Consider the following 15216-nt stretch of genomic DNA (forward strand, 5'->3'; position numbering starts at 1 on the left):
ATGTTATTTTTTTAATTTTATGTTTTATAGTTCTGCATTCAGGCACAATTTTTATAACTTATCACATAAAATTAAAAGTTTAAGATTTTTAAAAGTACACTGAAAGAAGTGATATTGTCTCCTTTTAAATATAGCATATTATATTTTGGTATATCTTTTCAATTCAAATGAGTAATTCCTGTCTACATATATAATTCGAGTAACTCCAGAATACATTCCCTGCGTTTTAATCCAATTAATTTTAGTTAATTAAATGTAGCTCAAAATGCTTAAGTATGTTTTTCATAGCCTCCTGCTGGGCCATTTTGCGCATGCGTTAGGACAGGCCACCATTTTGCACGCGGACTGAAGAAGCGGACTCTTTGTGTGCTGCAAGCGGGCTCAAGTTAATCGCACAACTTCATATAAAGGTGGTCTAGCTTCGGTAAGTGAACCTTTTACGGTCGTTTTTGTTTTATTTTTTTACCTCAGTCAAAGCATGTTGACTCTTTAAGACGTGTGCACATGGAGAAAGAAGTCTAAGTAGTTGTACACCTCTGAACTTTGTCATGAATTTGACTTAAGCTAGCTATGTGCTCTATTAGCTACTGCTCTATTAAAAGAGTAATTGTATTGATGCGTTAAAATGTCATATGTTTTTAGCTTAGTTCTTGTGGCACACTTTGTACTAACAAATTATGGAACGAGGCAATTTCTCTGTAGTTAGCTGTAAAGTTCACTGTACAGTCGCCTGCAGTTTTAAGTTGAGAAATCGTCCCTCCCGCCACAACATTGGCATTAAGGAATAGTCGGGCGGGGGAGGGGGCTTCTGAACGCACCTGCACAGTCAGGGGTGCAGTAGGAAATAAGTAGGATTGGCGTTGCACAACGTCTTTTGTGCAGAAAAAAAATAATGGTTGTAAACTGTGGAGGAGAATAACTCAGTGGTTGCCAAAAATGTGAGATCAAAAGGCACTGAGAGTGAGGTTTGTCAGGACTGAAATTAACTCAGAAAAGAAGTTGCTTCACTTGATAGAGCTGTTGAGTGCAAGACCTGTCAGCGGTCTGGTTTAGCATTTAAAGCCTCGCTACGTGCTTCCAAACCGCTGCATTTAATCTCAGAGAAAACTAACACAGAAGTAAAGCAAGTGTGTAAGTTCATCTCTTTATGTTTGCATAGTATTTTCATGTTGAGCTTAACAACCGATGTATGGAGCCACAGCTGGACTGGCTGTCGGAGTTTTGTATTGTGGGGGAAAGGAAGCGATTTGTTTTATACTTCAGCTAGAATGGAAAAAAGACACAAAGCTGGAGTTATTCGGTGTCTTCATGCTGAACAGCTAAAACTTCTTCCCTCATTCTCCCCCCTCCCTCTCCTGTTGCTACTTCAATCATGAAACTGATCGATTATCAGGTGATCGGCTTTTCTGTCGCTAGTCTCTCTCATTTGTTAGTCACCCAGTTTGCGCTAGAAAGAGGAAAACGGCAGATAAACAACAGCAGCACGTTTAAGCTTGATCAGCTGTTGCTAGAATTTTTTTAATATTACTTCTAGTATCCGCTTATGTTTTCTGGAGCCACAGCCGTAATAGCTGCTGGTCATGATAGTTTGGATATGTGGTGAGAAGGAAACATGAAGGTGAAACCAGGAGAAGTTTTTACTGAATCATTAGAGCTGAACAGGTAATGAAGAAACAGGTTTACATTTTAGGTCACATGAATGAGTTGAAGGGAAGTTATGAACTGTTTATGAGAGACAAATAACACCAGGATCCTTTTCTATGTAGCTGACATCTGGTAACTGTGCAGGGGTGGATCTAGCAAAGTTTTGCCAGGGGGCCAGGTAGGGCATTAACAGGGAAAGGGAGACACAAAGACATAATTTCTTTCTTATTCTCATTTAAAATGTCTAGCTTTTAATAAATAATTATTCTAAATCTTACTACCAAAGTGGTGATCTGGTTAAATGTATAGAGATCCATTATTGTATGTAGTAAATATTAAGTCTAATATATGCCCTAGTAATAGTAGTACATATAGCACTTTTTCCTTTGGGAAGGTACGCTGTCTGCGCTGTCTGCAACTGTATTGAAGAAAAATGTTGAATCAAATTATTATAGAAAAATAATTGATTTCTGTGCATTAAAGTAGATTACGTCAATTAAGCATTATCAGGCGAAGGGTGCGGGGTGGTTTCCTAATATTTTTGCTGGGAGTTGGCAGTCCTATTAGTTAGTTTAATATTTCTATGTACTGTTTAGAATACCTGAATAAGGAGGATGGTGTAAGTTTTTTAGGTTGATCAGTATTGCTGAAGTATAAAATATTTTGGGTGCAGTGTATTTTTTGCATACAGGTATAACAGAATAGCTTTAATGTTTTGTTTTTAAAACTGAGTATGAACTTATACAAAATGCAGCAAAATATTTATAAAAACAGTTTTATTTATTATAAAATACACTATATCGGATTCATATCGGCAGATAATCAAATTTATGATATCGGTATCGGACATAAAAAAGTGGTATCGTGCCATCTGTAGTTTGCACAGAGGCACAAGTAAGATTTGTTTTGTTACAAGGGAGTATCATGAAGTAATGCACTAATGGCTTGGAAACGGTAATTGTTTGTCTTTCTAAAGTTTATTTTTTTTATTTGTCTTCCTTTTCTGGCAGATTTTCTTCCCCTTATGTGTTACTGTTTATTCAAGAAGATGGTGTTATTTTGGTAAGTACATGCAAATTCCTTACATATTTATCACAACAGTATTTGTCACAGTATTGCAGGGACAAGTTTATCTATCTCATCTTAAGGGTTCTTGTGATTATTAATATTGATATTAATTAATATCAATTAATATATATGATTAAATTTCTTTTATCCAGGACAAAAGAAAAAAAAAACTTGCGAAAGTGAAATGAAAAACAGGAATTTAGTTCTTGTGAGTTAAGAGGATGCAGAGCATAGGGTTAGATGGAGGTGGATCACTGTGGTGATCCCTGAAGGAAACAGCCAAGAGAAAAAGGATCAGATTGCAAAAAAAATGTGGTTTGTTTGCATACATGAGTCTTTACGGTACCCACAGGACTCCTGAAGTATAAGTACTCTGAAGTTTGCAGAGCAATTTCAGAGATGTTTGGGGCTTACATGGCAAGCATGTTTTTAGTTGCACATCTAAATTTTCTCTGCTCTCTGTTGCTGATGGCAGAGTTCTGCCCCGCTGACCTCACAGGTGAGACACTCCCACCAGTGGACAAAGAGCACAGGAAAATGTGTTGCCAACCACCTGAAACAGACAAATATCTGCTTTTTAAAACCCTTTAAACCCGTTAAATGGACTGATGCCATTCATTTCTTCTTTGATTAACAGTAGTAACATCCTTCATGCACTGTATACTAACCCATATGATAATCATGCTTTATGAAGTGATGGCAATTGCATTGTAGCATTTAATGAAGAAATAACAAAATAATCATACCAATGATTAAGCACCAGTCTTCTTTTTTTCTCTGTGTGTGTGTGTGTGTGTGTGTGTGTGTGTGTGTGTGTGTGTGTGTGTGTGTGTGTGTGTGTGTGATACAGGTAAATGCTGAATTCCAGTGTATTACAACACTTCAACTGGAGATGACCTTCAGGTCACTGGTGAGTCCAATAAGCCGTTTTAGGTGACCAGCCAAGCAATCTAAATTTTGAAATTTCATATATAAATTTTATTTACTATGTTTGAACTGACATATGATAAAATTTACTTATTGCGAATGTCAGACATTGTTCTTTTTTCCAAATTGGTTTAATCAGCAACTCTCTTTAAACAGGCTGAAAGTCATGTTAAAGTGAAAAGGGAAGCAGTTCTCAGGGCACTTTGCCTCTACCTTGGTGAAGAGGACGGAAGCCTTATTCGGGAGTTCTTTGTAAGTCATTTAAGTCATTGTAAGCAAGTCATCTATACACACACTTTTTAGATAGATATCTGTGTGTGTGTGTATTACACACACACACACACACACACACACACACACACACACAAACGACTAGATTGGAATTTAATTGTAGAGTTAATTGTTTTTTCTTTTACCTTTTTATTAAATGTTTAGGACATTGAAGGAGATGATATCCAGAGAGACCTGAAGAAGCACACCATGGGCATTTATGTCATCAACAGGGAGGATGGACAAAATGGACATTATGATGACATTGGAATATTTGTTGAAGGGGAGATAGTCATGGACAACATTGGATCTCTGGCCCAAGCTTGTGCATTGATGCTTGGAGTAATCTATGCACTAAACCTAGCCTTCCCCAAGGAATTGAAGGACTATTATGAATTCATTTAGAAAGTGTTGATGGGATTCGATGGTGAAAAGCTCTCCCCCAAAGTCTTTGGGCTGAAGAACAAAATTGCTACTGGATAGGAAGATTTCTAAAATAACACATCAAGAGAATGCTGTTATGTAAATTACCAATGACTGGTGCTCTTGTGAATAGGAGTGAAACTCTTGTACAACCATCATTTGTTCTGTGTTATGTTTCGATTGAACATTTTAACTTTCAATAATGAATGTTTCACGTGTGGTACATTTGAGTAGCTTGAAGAGCAACTTTGTAATTATTCAGTTATAGCTGCTGCCCTGCGTATAATCAGTGTTAACTCAACCGGATAAAAAAAACAAAAAAAACCATTCATGATTACCACACTGCAGCACACTGGTAACACTTTAAAGACTATTAATTGTTTTGAAGCGAGTATGTTAGGTCAGAAAATATGTAAAACATTCAGAATCTTCAAGGAAGGACTAGAATGGAAAGACAGTGGTCAATAAGCAGTAAGGAAAACACAAGTTTAATTTTAAGTCTAATTACCTTATTAAAATGCAATTTCTAAATATGGATCGCAGAACAGCAAGTCTGAAACTGGTTAGTTTGTGGATGCATCAGTTTCTAATTGTGATACATTATACTGCTGGTAGTGTTTTATTCTTTTATGTAAGGAGTTTGTTTGTTTTTTTTCTTTTTTAGAGGAAGAGAAACATTGGTTAACATTTCTCTTGTCTGTTGTTTCTGTTTTGTTTGAATACAGCTTTTTAAAGCTACTAGTTCATAGGCAAAAGTTTTGTAATTTGTATTATACAAATTGCAGCAATTTCCCTTAGAGATGTGGATTCTTATTCTGTTTGCAACAAATTTTGCATTAATAAATGATGTGAAAGAATGTTGTAGTTTTCATTATTGATGTTTTTAAAAACTACAAATCAGGGTAAGCAATATTTTTTTAAGTAAACTTAACTTAATTGAAATAGAGAGAAATTAACAATTTGATTGATTTGAATATAAGTTTGGGACATAAGTGTAAAGGAAACAAATTATTCTGGTACATTTAACACGACCTTAGTTGGACTTACTAATAATATTTGACTAAGACGTATCCACAACAGTTAAGTTAAAGTAGCTTAAAAATATATGTTGGTTTTACTCGCTTAAATTAAATTCAGTGTACTTAAAAAATATTTCTGGATTCAAACAAATTTATTTCGTGCAACCACTTGTCATAAAAAAATTGAGTAAATTGAACAAAACATTTTTTTCAGTGTAAAGTAAGAAAAGTAAATGTAAAAAAGTTACCTTTTATAGCTGTTAATCAAGTTTTGTGTTTAGATTTATAATTTGTTATACTTTTGATGTTACATTTTTTCTTATTACCACCTTCAAACACGGTACAAAAATATATATATAAAACTGTATTTTTACTTAATCAACTTCTGATTTATCACAAGTGTTATGGAACTTTTACCAAATATACTTTTTTTCTTCAGTTGCATTTATTTTTATGCTACATTTACTTTACAGGTTAATTTAAATCTATATACTTGTAAGTTTTACAGTTTTAAACAGCTGTTCTAACAATTGGTAAATATATATTTTTAAGTGACTTTCTCATTTGATATTTATAATTCATATCCATTCATCAATTTGTCCATTTGGAGTCGCAGACAGGGGTGGATAGGGTGTAGCCTATCCCAGCATTCACTGGGTAGGTGGTGGGTACACCCCTGCCGTGAGGGAACAATGCTAACCGTTATACAGTGCCACTGATGGGCAAAACCCACTGAGAGTATAAAACCTAAAAAATATGCCAGCTGTCACTGCCCCCTGCTGGTGGGGCAATAAAGTGCATCACTCGTAGGTAGTTTAAATAAGCTTTTACTGGTTTCATTTTACAAAATACAGCTGATTGATACATGAGGAAGACATTAAGAGCAGGGATTAAAGAAAAATTGTCAGGCACATATTGAAGTGTGAACCGGGAATCATGTGGCTGATGGGTAATAAATAACACATCCATAGCCGTGTGCGTGTTCCACTGAGTGTTAAAGGAATATGACAACCCAGTATATTTCGGCACTGGCAGTTCGGTTAATGCTCTTCATGAAAATGTCAAAAATAAATGTAAATAACACTAAAAACCCCTTCTAACAAATATAAGAGTTTTACTGGAATAATAATAACAACAACTTGTTACAATAATAATAATAATAATAAAGAAACTACAATCAAAATCATGGCATTTCAATATGCAAACCCACCCAGCATACTTCACATGCAAAAGTGCCGGTGTTAAGACCATCGCCACTTTTTCTTAACAAGTTCAGTCCAAAAACATGTCAGTTCACAGATTTACAAATATTTTCAACAACTCTGTTGAACTCCCCTGGTTGATCTGCGTACACGTGGTGGGAGGCTTCATTTATCAGCTGCAAAGAGGAGCAGATAGGAGCAGTCAGCAGGAATGTACAGCAAAGTTGATTTTAATTATATTAACATAACATTAAGCTGAATTAGACTCATATGCTTGTCTTTGTGTTTCTATGGATGCAAATGTGTGTGTCTCTACTTACCAGCACTCTGGTGTTGGAGTGGTTCCTAATCTGAGCCATTTTGTATCCGGATGAGCTGTCCACCCAGGACTGTGCTCCATACAGCAGAGTGACGGGCATGGAGGCGGGCAGCTGATGAACCCGATCCAGCATCGGCCTCTTAGCCCAACCCAAGGACTCCGTCATGGCCCTAAAACCCACCTCTCCACTTGGATGGAGGAAGAGAAAGAGAAGGTTGTCACTTCTCTCTAATCAGAATCGCATTTTTAATATGGAGGGGGGTGGGTGTTTCTTCACATACCTTGGTGTTTGTGCGTTACAGTGGTAGATGTACTGGGTCATGGTGTCGTCATCAAACAGATCTTCAAACTTCCTTTTGAAATCAGGACGGAATCTGTTCACCAAGCCCGGACCTGGATGCAGAACACGTTGTGAGAAGGAGGTCGCAACATTACGCGTGCCACAGCGCAGCAGCAGAACGATGTTCGCACTTCTTACCCAACGGTCCCGCTGCTCTAATCACAGCAAGTGGGTTGAAGAGGGTAACGACTGCTAGGATAGCCTTCACCCAGCGGGGAGGGGACGGCCTCTTCACCACATCTGTCCCCTGGCCCTGCTGGTTCTGGACCTTGGGTCGCTCCGGAAAACCCCAGGGATCTACCAGGATAAGGTGTGATACTCTGTGAAAAAGAAAGCAGAATATAATCACGATAACATACAGCACGATGTATTAGTATGAGTTGCCAGCTCATTTATAGAAAAAAGTCACGAGTTGGTAAAAATGAAACATTACAGTAGAAATAACTGATGGCTGAGACTGAAGCAACACAGTACAGTTTCAAGCTTTAACACAATAACAGGCTGTAAAAACAAAGGGAAGCTGATGAGGCTGGTGATAGTTTTCACATTACAGACAGTAACGTGACCCGCTGTTAGCACAACAAATATTAGTCAGTGCAGATTTAAGCTTAATTTGCTAAAAAAAATAAATGTCATTTATATTGATGTCTGACATAGTGGGTTATCCAGGTGGAGGCATTCATCACAAAGAGGACACACTGTGACTATAAATTGATGGACATGGTCGACAGAGTGTTGGATGGTTGCTTAATTGACACTAAACGCCCAAAGCCTGCCCAGAAAATATCCCCAACATCATTAGAACACCAGCAGCAGCCTGAACTTCTGACACAAAGGAGAACGACCCCAAGCTTTCATGTTGTTTATGTCAGATTCTGACCCTAACACCGAATCTCAACAAACAATTTTCCCGTCTTTTATCCTGTCCAATTTTGGTGAGCCTGTGTGAAGATGCTCTTCTGGATATTTTGTAACAACTGTTTATTTAGTTACTGTGACCTTCCAACAACTCAAAGCAGTCTGGCTGTTCTCCTCTGACCTCTGGCATCAACGAGGCATTTTCTCCCAGAGAAGTGCCGCTCGCTGGATATTCTCTCTTTTTTGGACCATTCTCTGTTAACCCCAGAGGAAAAAAATTCCCAGAAGTAGCTTTATCTAATAAATTTACTGCTGCCAATTTGGACCAACCATGCCACATTCAAAGTCACTTAAATCATCTTTCTTTGCCATTTTGAGGTTCCGCGCATTATCTTGACCACGTCTGCATACCTGAATGCGGTGATTTGCTGCCATGTGATTGGCTCATTAGAGTTCTATTAACAAGAAGCTGAAGAGGTGTACCTAATAAAGTGGACAGTCAGATTATACTTTGGAAACTGTTGCTTTCTTGAGGACAGTAATATAAGATGATTTGTATACTGTTCATATCTATACAGTACCATTAAGCTACATCCAGCCTTTAATAACATAACAGGTTTATTATGTTGCTATGGCCACGCCTGGTTAATATTCAACATGACACATGTGACGCACGTAATTCAAATACTAGTGACTAATGTAAGCCACAGGTAATTCTGACCACAGATGATGGACTGCGTATTTCATCAGCTTTCTTACCTAGATGGATACTGAATGGCATACGAGGTTGCCAGGTAACCCCCCAGGCTGTGTCCCAGCAGAATCATGTTCTCCAGGCCTACAGACTGCCTCCACTGTTCAATGGAGTCCACAAACTGCTCCTCTGCCTCGGCAGCATCTGAAGGGAAGGGAGGCCTGGAACTCCTGCCAAAACCAAGGAGGTCAAACGCGTAGACGGGCCTTGACCGGCTCAGGGCGTCTAGGTTCCTGATCCACAGACCCACCCCTCCTCCAAAGCCATGAACCATTACCAGTGGAGTCTTAGGCACTACAGGTAACACAGGAACAGGAAAGAATGATGTATTACGCCATTGTTATGACAATTCATACTTTACAGCTATGTCTGCTTATAATCAAACAAAGAATACGAAAAGGGGAGCTGAGATCTCAACCTTGTTCTACAGGTTTGCGAACCGCCTTGTTGGTGATGGTCAGAGTCCATATCCGGTACTGGTTTTGTAGGGTCACAAATCTGGCCCATAGATCATTCTGAATACCTGATGTTACCAGACAAGAAGGAATAATCATTAGGGTTAAAGTCTTAAACAAAAACAGTTATATATCATTTCCTGTTATGTAATCACCCAGCTAATATCAACATATCCTTACAGGCAAGAATCTTAGATTCAGTTGTCTTCAAAAGGGACATGGAGGTAGGGCGCCAGGAAGGCCACCAGCTCCAAGCTGAACTTGTCCTGACGAGGACAGAATGAGAGAAAGACATTTGAAGAATGAAGGGATATTAGATAGTGGAGTAGAAACACAATACAAATTCCTCCGATGCAAAACCAAGCAAGTAAAATCAATGTTATCACTATTTGAAATGCAAATAATGTTGCATAGATAATGCACTTGACACTTGAGTGGTACAGAGCCAGAGCCGAGAGTCACGTTTCATCATGCTGTTAATCAAAGTCAGACTTGTAGGACTGATGGTGGTGGGGTAAATCCTGGTTACCTCCATTCTCATTAGCATTCATTTTTAGAATAATAGATTTTTTTTTCTACACTGAGGTACAAAAAGAACAGGATCGCGTTTCTGCTTCTGTCATCATTACATCAGGTACATCCCAGGAGCTTTTCACCTATTCACCAAAGCAGTTTATCTTTGCTGAGTCATTTTGATAAGTCACACTCACCCCTGTTCCTCCTTTTTTTGTTGTCAGCCAATAACAAGTAGAACGCACCTGTTAGCCAAGAGTGCAGGTGACACTCCAATAGAGTCCTACCTACCTTATGATTACCTTATTAGACCTACCTTCACAAGTCAACAGTAGACTACACTTACCATCATTTTACTATAACTTTGTATGTCTTTGTTACTTAAAGCTAACTGTTAAATAACTTTCTGCCATACTAGTATTTGCCTTTATGTTTCCAAGAGTAATTTCACACAGAACGTGCCAAAGACCATGGCAACATCTACATTTTACATTAAAAGAAGCTAGAGACCGATTCACAAACAATGACACAGCACAGTCTTACAGTTCATCCCGCCCAGAGCCCAAAACGCGTCTGAATACAGCGAGTCTTCCGAGATTTAAGTAACATTTGATTAAAGGCGACTAGCAGCGTTTTGTGAATGGTTGTATTCGGCTGCATTAAGCTAAGTTACTTACTCTGTTTCACAATCGTTCTGCACAGGTGCGATGGTCGCAGGGTTATCCATTGGTGGGCATATTCCGGTGACTACATTCAGTCTGATCACGTTTGATAACACGCTCTGTCTCCTCTGCTTTCAAGTTACACTCAGCTGTTGTATGCTAATTTCTAATGTTTTGTAACAAGTACATTCCTACGTCAGCTGATCAAACACAAAGATCGTCTCTCGAAATGATGCTCGAACTGTACGAAAAAAAAGTCACACGTTCGGGGGTTGCGATTAGGGGTGGGTTTTAATAGTATAAATACCAATACTACGGTTGGTACTGATACTCTCAATATTTCTACTTTCAGCCTCCATATCCTTTCATCTTTTTCTTCATTTTTCTTTTTTCTATTATCTACTGTGCTGACCACCACACAGCCTGAGGTCACAAATTAAGCCATAAAAAGAGAGAAATAACAACTTAATATCGTTACAACTCAAGATAGCAGCAGAGAAAATCATCTGTCTTATTTTTACATCTCCGTGCTCTACTCTGTGGCTTTTCGTTCCGATTTGGTCGGAACGTATAACGTGCAACACCACGTCCGTTTCCGGTTTATTGGGACACGTCACTTATTCGACCGAGGAAAAGGTTTCGTGCAACAAAATCCTGAGTAATTTTCTGCTAATTAGACGGCCAAAATCATGTCGAACTCAGTGATATCTGTTATTTCTCGGTTTCTGGACGAGTACGGCACCACGACGCCCAACAAACTCAAAGTGGTGGACGCATATCTGCTGTACATCTTGTTAACTGGAGCCCTGCAGTTCCTCTACTGTCTCCTCGTCGGCACCTTTCCATTCAATAGCTTTCTCTCGGGCTTCATCTCTTGCGTGGGTGCTTTTATTCTCGCAGGTAAGTGTTTATTCGATTAAACGTGTCGCTGGTAATTTTATTTTATTTTTTACAAAAAGGGGTGATCCAGAACGTGCACTCAGGCACAAGTTAGCTATCTATGCTAAACTAGTAGCGTGACTTCAGTTAATATTAAAACGAAATGAATACACGTGTTTCCCGAGTAGCTCTCTGGGTGTCATTGGTTCATTATTTTCAAGGCTGCACAGATGCTTATTTTGCACCTAGAAAAATGTGCTTTAAGCAGTTTTCATACATTCCCGTATTCCTGAACCTTTCAGGATTGTCCACCGCAGGTGCATGGAAAGGCCATGGACTCAAAGACTAAATGTTAGATGGTCACACAGTGATTTGGACCATTGACTTGTAGGCTCTGCATATACAAGCCAAAATATTACGTTTGTCCTCTGCCATATTTTTTTTTTTTTTTTTGGTAAAGCCAACAATCACCTTATTTGGATGATGGCATAGTGTGCCAAAATATTAGCCAACACTAGCAAGCTTGGTTCAAACTGTTAGCGTAAATAAGCACATTTTAATCAAGTAATAAAATATTAGAATTAAAAATATCAGAAATAAAAACAAACCACAAACCAAGTCTATTTTGAATAGGCTCGTTTGTCAGGTAATTCCATTAAAACAATAAAAGTTCATCTGTAATTGAGACAGTGTGTAGGGTTACGTTTAGTTGTATATGAGGACGTTTTTTCCTCCGACACTGTCGGCCCTTCAGGTGTGCAGAGATTTTGAATTGGTTTTCATACGTTTCTTATTAAAATGCTCAAGGTACCAAAAGCACAAACATGGTGGATTGTTTTATAATACAGATGGAGATGGGGGGGGGGAAATAACAATAACAAAAAAAACCCACTGTTTAGCTGCTGTGAAGGGGAACCCATGCATAGAAGCTAAAAAAGTTTTTTGTTCGGTGCTGTAAACTTTTTACCTCTTTGTCCTGAAAAGCTGATGCGGGCACCCATGTTTGTGAATGTGAAAACTCCAGAATGAAGCAATTTTATCAATTGAAAATATTGTGAATGTGATAACTTGAGAACAAGTTGATGTAGGATTTTGAAATTCATTCCATTGGTGCATCTAGTAAGAGGCTGAGGGGTATCCCTGGCTGACAGCCAGCATTCTGTTTAAAAATAAAAAATAAAAAAATACAGTAAAATTCGGGATTTTAAGATGGGCATTGACTTGCTTTTGGAGCCAGCCTTAAGTGGCCATTAGTATCAATTCACTGATTTATGCTGTCGGCATTGGCATTTGTAATGGACGATAAATACAATTTTTAAAAATACTGATTGGAGAAACACCCTTCACCATGTTAGCTTCAAGCTGGATTGACCTGAGTGTAAAGAAGTAAATACATATGTACACCTAGCATATGTTAGTGGAAATTGTTTGTTTTGTCCATCTGGAAAAACATAAATACATAGGCTCATATATCTGTATATCTAGCCATTAGAAGATCTGCCGTTGCTGCAACCACCAGAGGTTTATGTTGGTGAACTCGAATTTCTTTTTCTGTCAGCTGCTAGTTGTTTGTGGCATTACAAACACACATGATGCCAACAAGAAGTTGCAGAGTGCCCTCTGGTCTACACACTATATAACATCAGTAATCATAACATGATTGAAGGGTGTTTCTCCTATCAGTACTTTATATCAGATTTTCATATATTGTCAGGTATGAAATCCAAAACCAATGGCTCTTCAAATGGCTACTAGAAGTCAGTAAATTAAGCCCATTGATAAATCGGTTGACCTTTACAACTCATGTTGGACATTAACAAGTATGAGAATTTAATTGGTTTATAAATGTGATGGAGGTGTGGTGTTTTTAGGATGACAAAAATGGAGAAATTATCAGTCTGCATTGACCAATCAGCTATTCAGTGAATTATTTCAGCTATACTGCGTAGTATCTGTGCTTCCTATTTCCATCTAAATGCAAAAACAGGTAACGAGCTGAAAATTTTGAAAAAATTAGGCTGTCTGACTTTTGGTGTTTAACTACTAAACAACTAACCCTAATATTAAAACTATTAAATTATCATGGGGAAAAAAAACTCCGCTGTAGCCCCACTGCAGTTGTGCATTGACAAGTGAAAGAGGTACATGCTGATACTTAATCCCTTGTTTGTTTTTCAGTGTGTCTTCGTATCCAGATCAACCCACAGAACAAAGGAGATTTTCTGTCCATCTCCCCAGAGAGAGCCTTCGCCGACTTCCTGTTCGCTCACACCGTCCTCCATCTCGTTGTGATGAATTTCATTGGCTGAGGCAAACATGTAAGTGCGTCTAAGTGTTCCACGATGAGAAACTGTAGAAATTGTACAAAATATCCAGACTAAATCTGCCATATGTGTCTGTGGATATTGAGTTGTTTTTGTCAGTGAAAAGTAAACAGATATATTGTCCTTCAGGTGCTCTGTCACATTAGACGTTATTGCCAGTTCGTCACTTCATTCTCTGTGGAACAGCACAGCAGATAGTACATGTGATGAGATGCTTCTCTGAGGACTACATGATGACACATATTGCTTTTGCTTTACTAGAAAATGGTGATATTAAATTTTTAGACTTGCTGCTGGCTGGGAAGGTCACAATGTGTCATTTCTTTTTTTGCTTTCATAACTTTGCTGTCTCACACAAACGCCGCGTTTTTTGTTTGTTTTTTTTCTACAGATCGCGACGAGAAGAAGTTATTAAACTCCCCGCTGATCTGGACTATCCCATCCTCACCGAATAAGTCGGATCTGGTCACATACGATGCAGTGCTATTTTTTTTTTTTCTTTCTACTTTTATGGAAACATTTTTTATGTAAACATTTGTCCAGCATTCCCTTTTTTTGCACTGACACAAAGAAATAAAAACAACTGAAATGGTGGCCTTGTTAAACAGTGTGTGTGTGTGTGTGTGTGTGTGTGTGTGTGTGTGTTATAATTTTTTTTTTTTATGTAATTAGATTTAACAAGTAGCTAGGTCTGTGATTGATAGCAAAAAGTGCTATGTTGATGCATTTCTGTAAACAAGTCTTGAGTCATGCCTCATTGCTTTATGTTGTGCTTGTTTTGTTACACTTTCTTACATTTCTTCTTTTCTTTTTTCTTTTTTTTTACAAGTGGCCTTGAGCAGTAGCTCTCCTGGCTTTGTGAAGCCCTTTCAAAGTTTTCCGTTGTTGGTTTTCCTTTTTCAAACCGCTTAACACTGACCTATGAATCATTCAAGCATAAAAAGGCACCTAACTCAAGGGATGAGGCACCATTGTCTGCAGGTAATACAGAACAGAGAACCACTTTTAAAGTGTATCTTTAGGCATTTGTTATTAGCAGCCTGTTGCAAAACACAATTTGTTCCAATTTCTTCAGTAGAATCTACTAAGAAATGCAGAAGAAAACTTTGACAGGCATAAAATTGTATTTTTGCTCCAACGAGGTGATTATCAAAGCGGCATTAAGCAATAGCTTGGTATATCTCAGCATGGTGCGCAGTGTGTCCTTAAAATATGTATTGAAATTGGACAGGTGGAAGACAAAAGCTTTTCCTGCCTGCCTCTTCTATCTACAGCAAATGAACTGTATCTGAAAATCATGTCTTTAAGAAATAGGAAAAAATTCAGGAAAGACCTGACATAGGATATGAGAGATGTCTCCTCAGCACACCTACAGTTTACTGAAGCCTCATCACAAATATTTTAAAGGGAAAGGCTGAGGTGTACCAATTACACAAGAACTGGGCTGTAAACAGGTCCTGTGGTCAGTATGTATGTGTGGGAGTGTCTACAGCCATCTGTAAAACACAATGGAGGCTATGCCATGGTTTGATGGTGGAATTCCAGCCAGATGTGTTGGG

At 38.2% G+C, this 15216-nt stretch overlaps 3 protein-coding genes across 3 annotated transcripts; 2 read left to right on the plus strand and 1 right to left on the minus strand.

Moving 5' to 3' along the window:
* Positions 1-310: 310 nt before the first annotated feature.
* Positions 311-5189, plus strand: LOC146554157 (uncharacterized). The gene is made up of 5 exons (XM_085255161.1): positions 311-424; positions 2655-2706; positions 3563-3622; positions 3796-3891; positions 4075-5189. Exons 3-5 carry the CDS (start codon positions 3605-3607, stop codon positions 4312-4314), a joined length of 354 nt encoding a protein of 117 aa, XP_085111287.1. The 5' UTR covers positions 311-424; positions 2655-2706; positions 3563-3604; the 3' UTR covers positions 4315-5189.
* Positions 5190-6164: 975 nt separating this feature from the next.
* Positions 6165-11022, minus strand: abhd4 (abhydrolase domain containing 4, N-acyl phospholipase B). Its single transcript, XM_085254477.1, has 8 exons — positions 10470-11022; positions 9460-9545; positions 9243-9347; positions 8830-9118; positions 7351-7532; positions 7154-7265; positions 6874-7060; positions 6165-6729 (listed from the first exon to the last, which is right to left on the minus strand). The coding sequence occupies exons 1-8, from the start codon at positions 10517-10519 to the stop codon at positions 6640-6642; spliced, it is 1101 nt and encodes a 366-aa protein (XP_085110603.1). The 5' UTR covers positions 10520-11022; the 3' UTR covers positions 6165-6639.
* Positions 11023-11037: 15 nt separating this feature from the next.
* On the plus strand, positions 11038-14251 carry dad1 (defender against cell death 1). The gene is made up of 3 exons (XM_085254478.1): positions 11038-11354; positions 13512-13651; positions 14049-14251. Exons 1-2 carry the CDS (start codon positions 11144-11146, stop codon positions 13640-13642), a joined length of 342 nt encoding a protein of 113 aa, XP_085110604.1. The 5' UTR covers positions 11038-11143; the 3' UTR covers positions 13643-13651; positions 14049-14251.
* Positions 14252-15216: the final 965 nt, after the last annotated feature.

This window comes from Mchenga conophoros, linkage group LG18 (genome assembly GCF_057382185.1).
Source record: "Mchenga conophoros isolate Kocher_MC1m ecotype Shallow Benthic linkage group LG18, M_conophoros_male_GT1.1, whole genome shotgun sequence".
Classification (NCBI taxonomy): Eukaryota; Metazoa; Chordata; class Actinopteri; order Cichliformes; family Cichlidae; genus Mchenga; species Mchenga conophoros.

Excerpts from the sequence above, each read along its gene's own strand:
- LOC146554157 (XM_085255161.1), top strand. Across the intron at positions 3,892-4,074 it reads GCCTTATTCGGGAGTTCTTT|GACATTGAAGGAGATGATAT; the intron begins GTAAGTCATTTA and ends TTAAATGTTTAG.
- abhd4 (XM_085254477.1), bottom strand. The coding sequence starts at position 10,519 with ATGGATAACCCTGCGACCATCGCACCTGTGCAGAACGATTGTGAAACA. Across the intron at positions 9,546-10,469 it reads CAGAACGATTGTGAAACAGA|GACAAGTTCAGCTTGGAGCT; the intron begins GTAAGTAACTTA and ends TGTCCTCGTCAG. Across the intron at positions 9,348-9,459 it reads TGAATCTAAGATTCTTGCCT|GTATTCAGAATGATCTATGG; the intron begins GTAAGGATATGT and ends TGGTAACATCAG.
- dad1 (XM_085254478.1), top strand. The coding sequence starts at position 11,144 with ATGTCGAACTCAGTGATATCTGTTATTTCTCGGTTTCTGGACGAGTAC. Across the intron at positions 11,355-13,511 it reads GGGTGCTTTTATTCTCGCAG|TGTGTCTTCGTATCCAGATC; the intron begins GTAAGTGTTTAT and ends TTTGTTTTTCAG.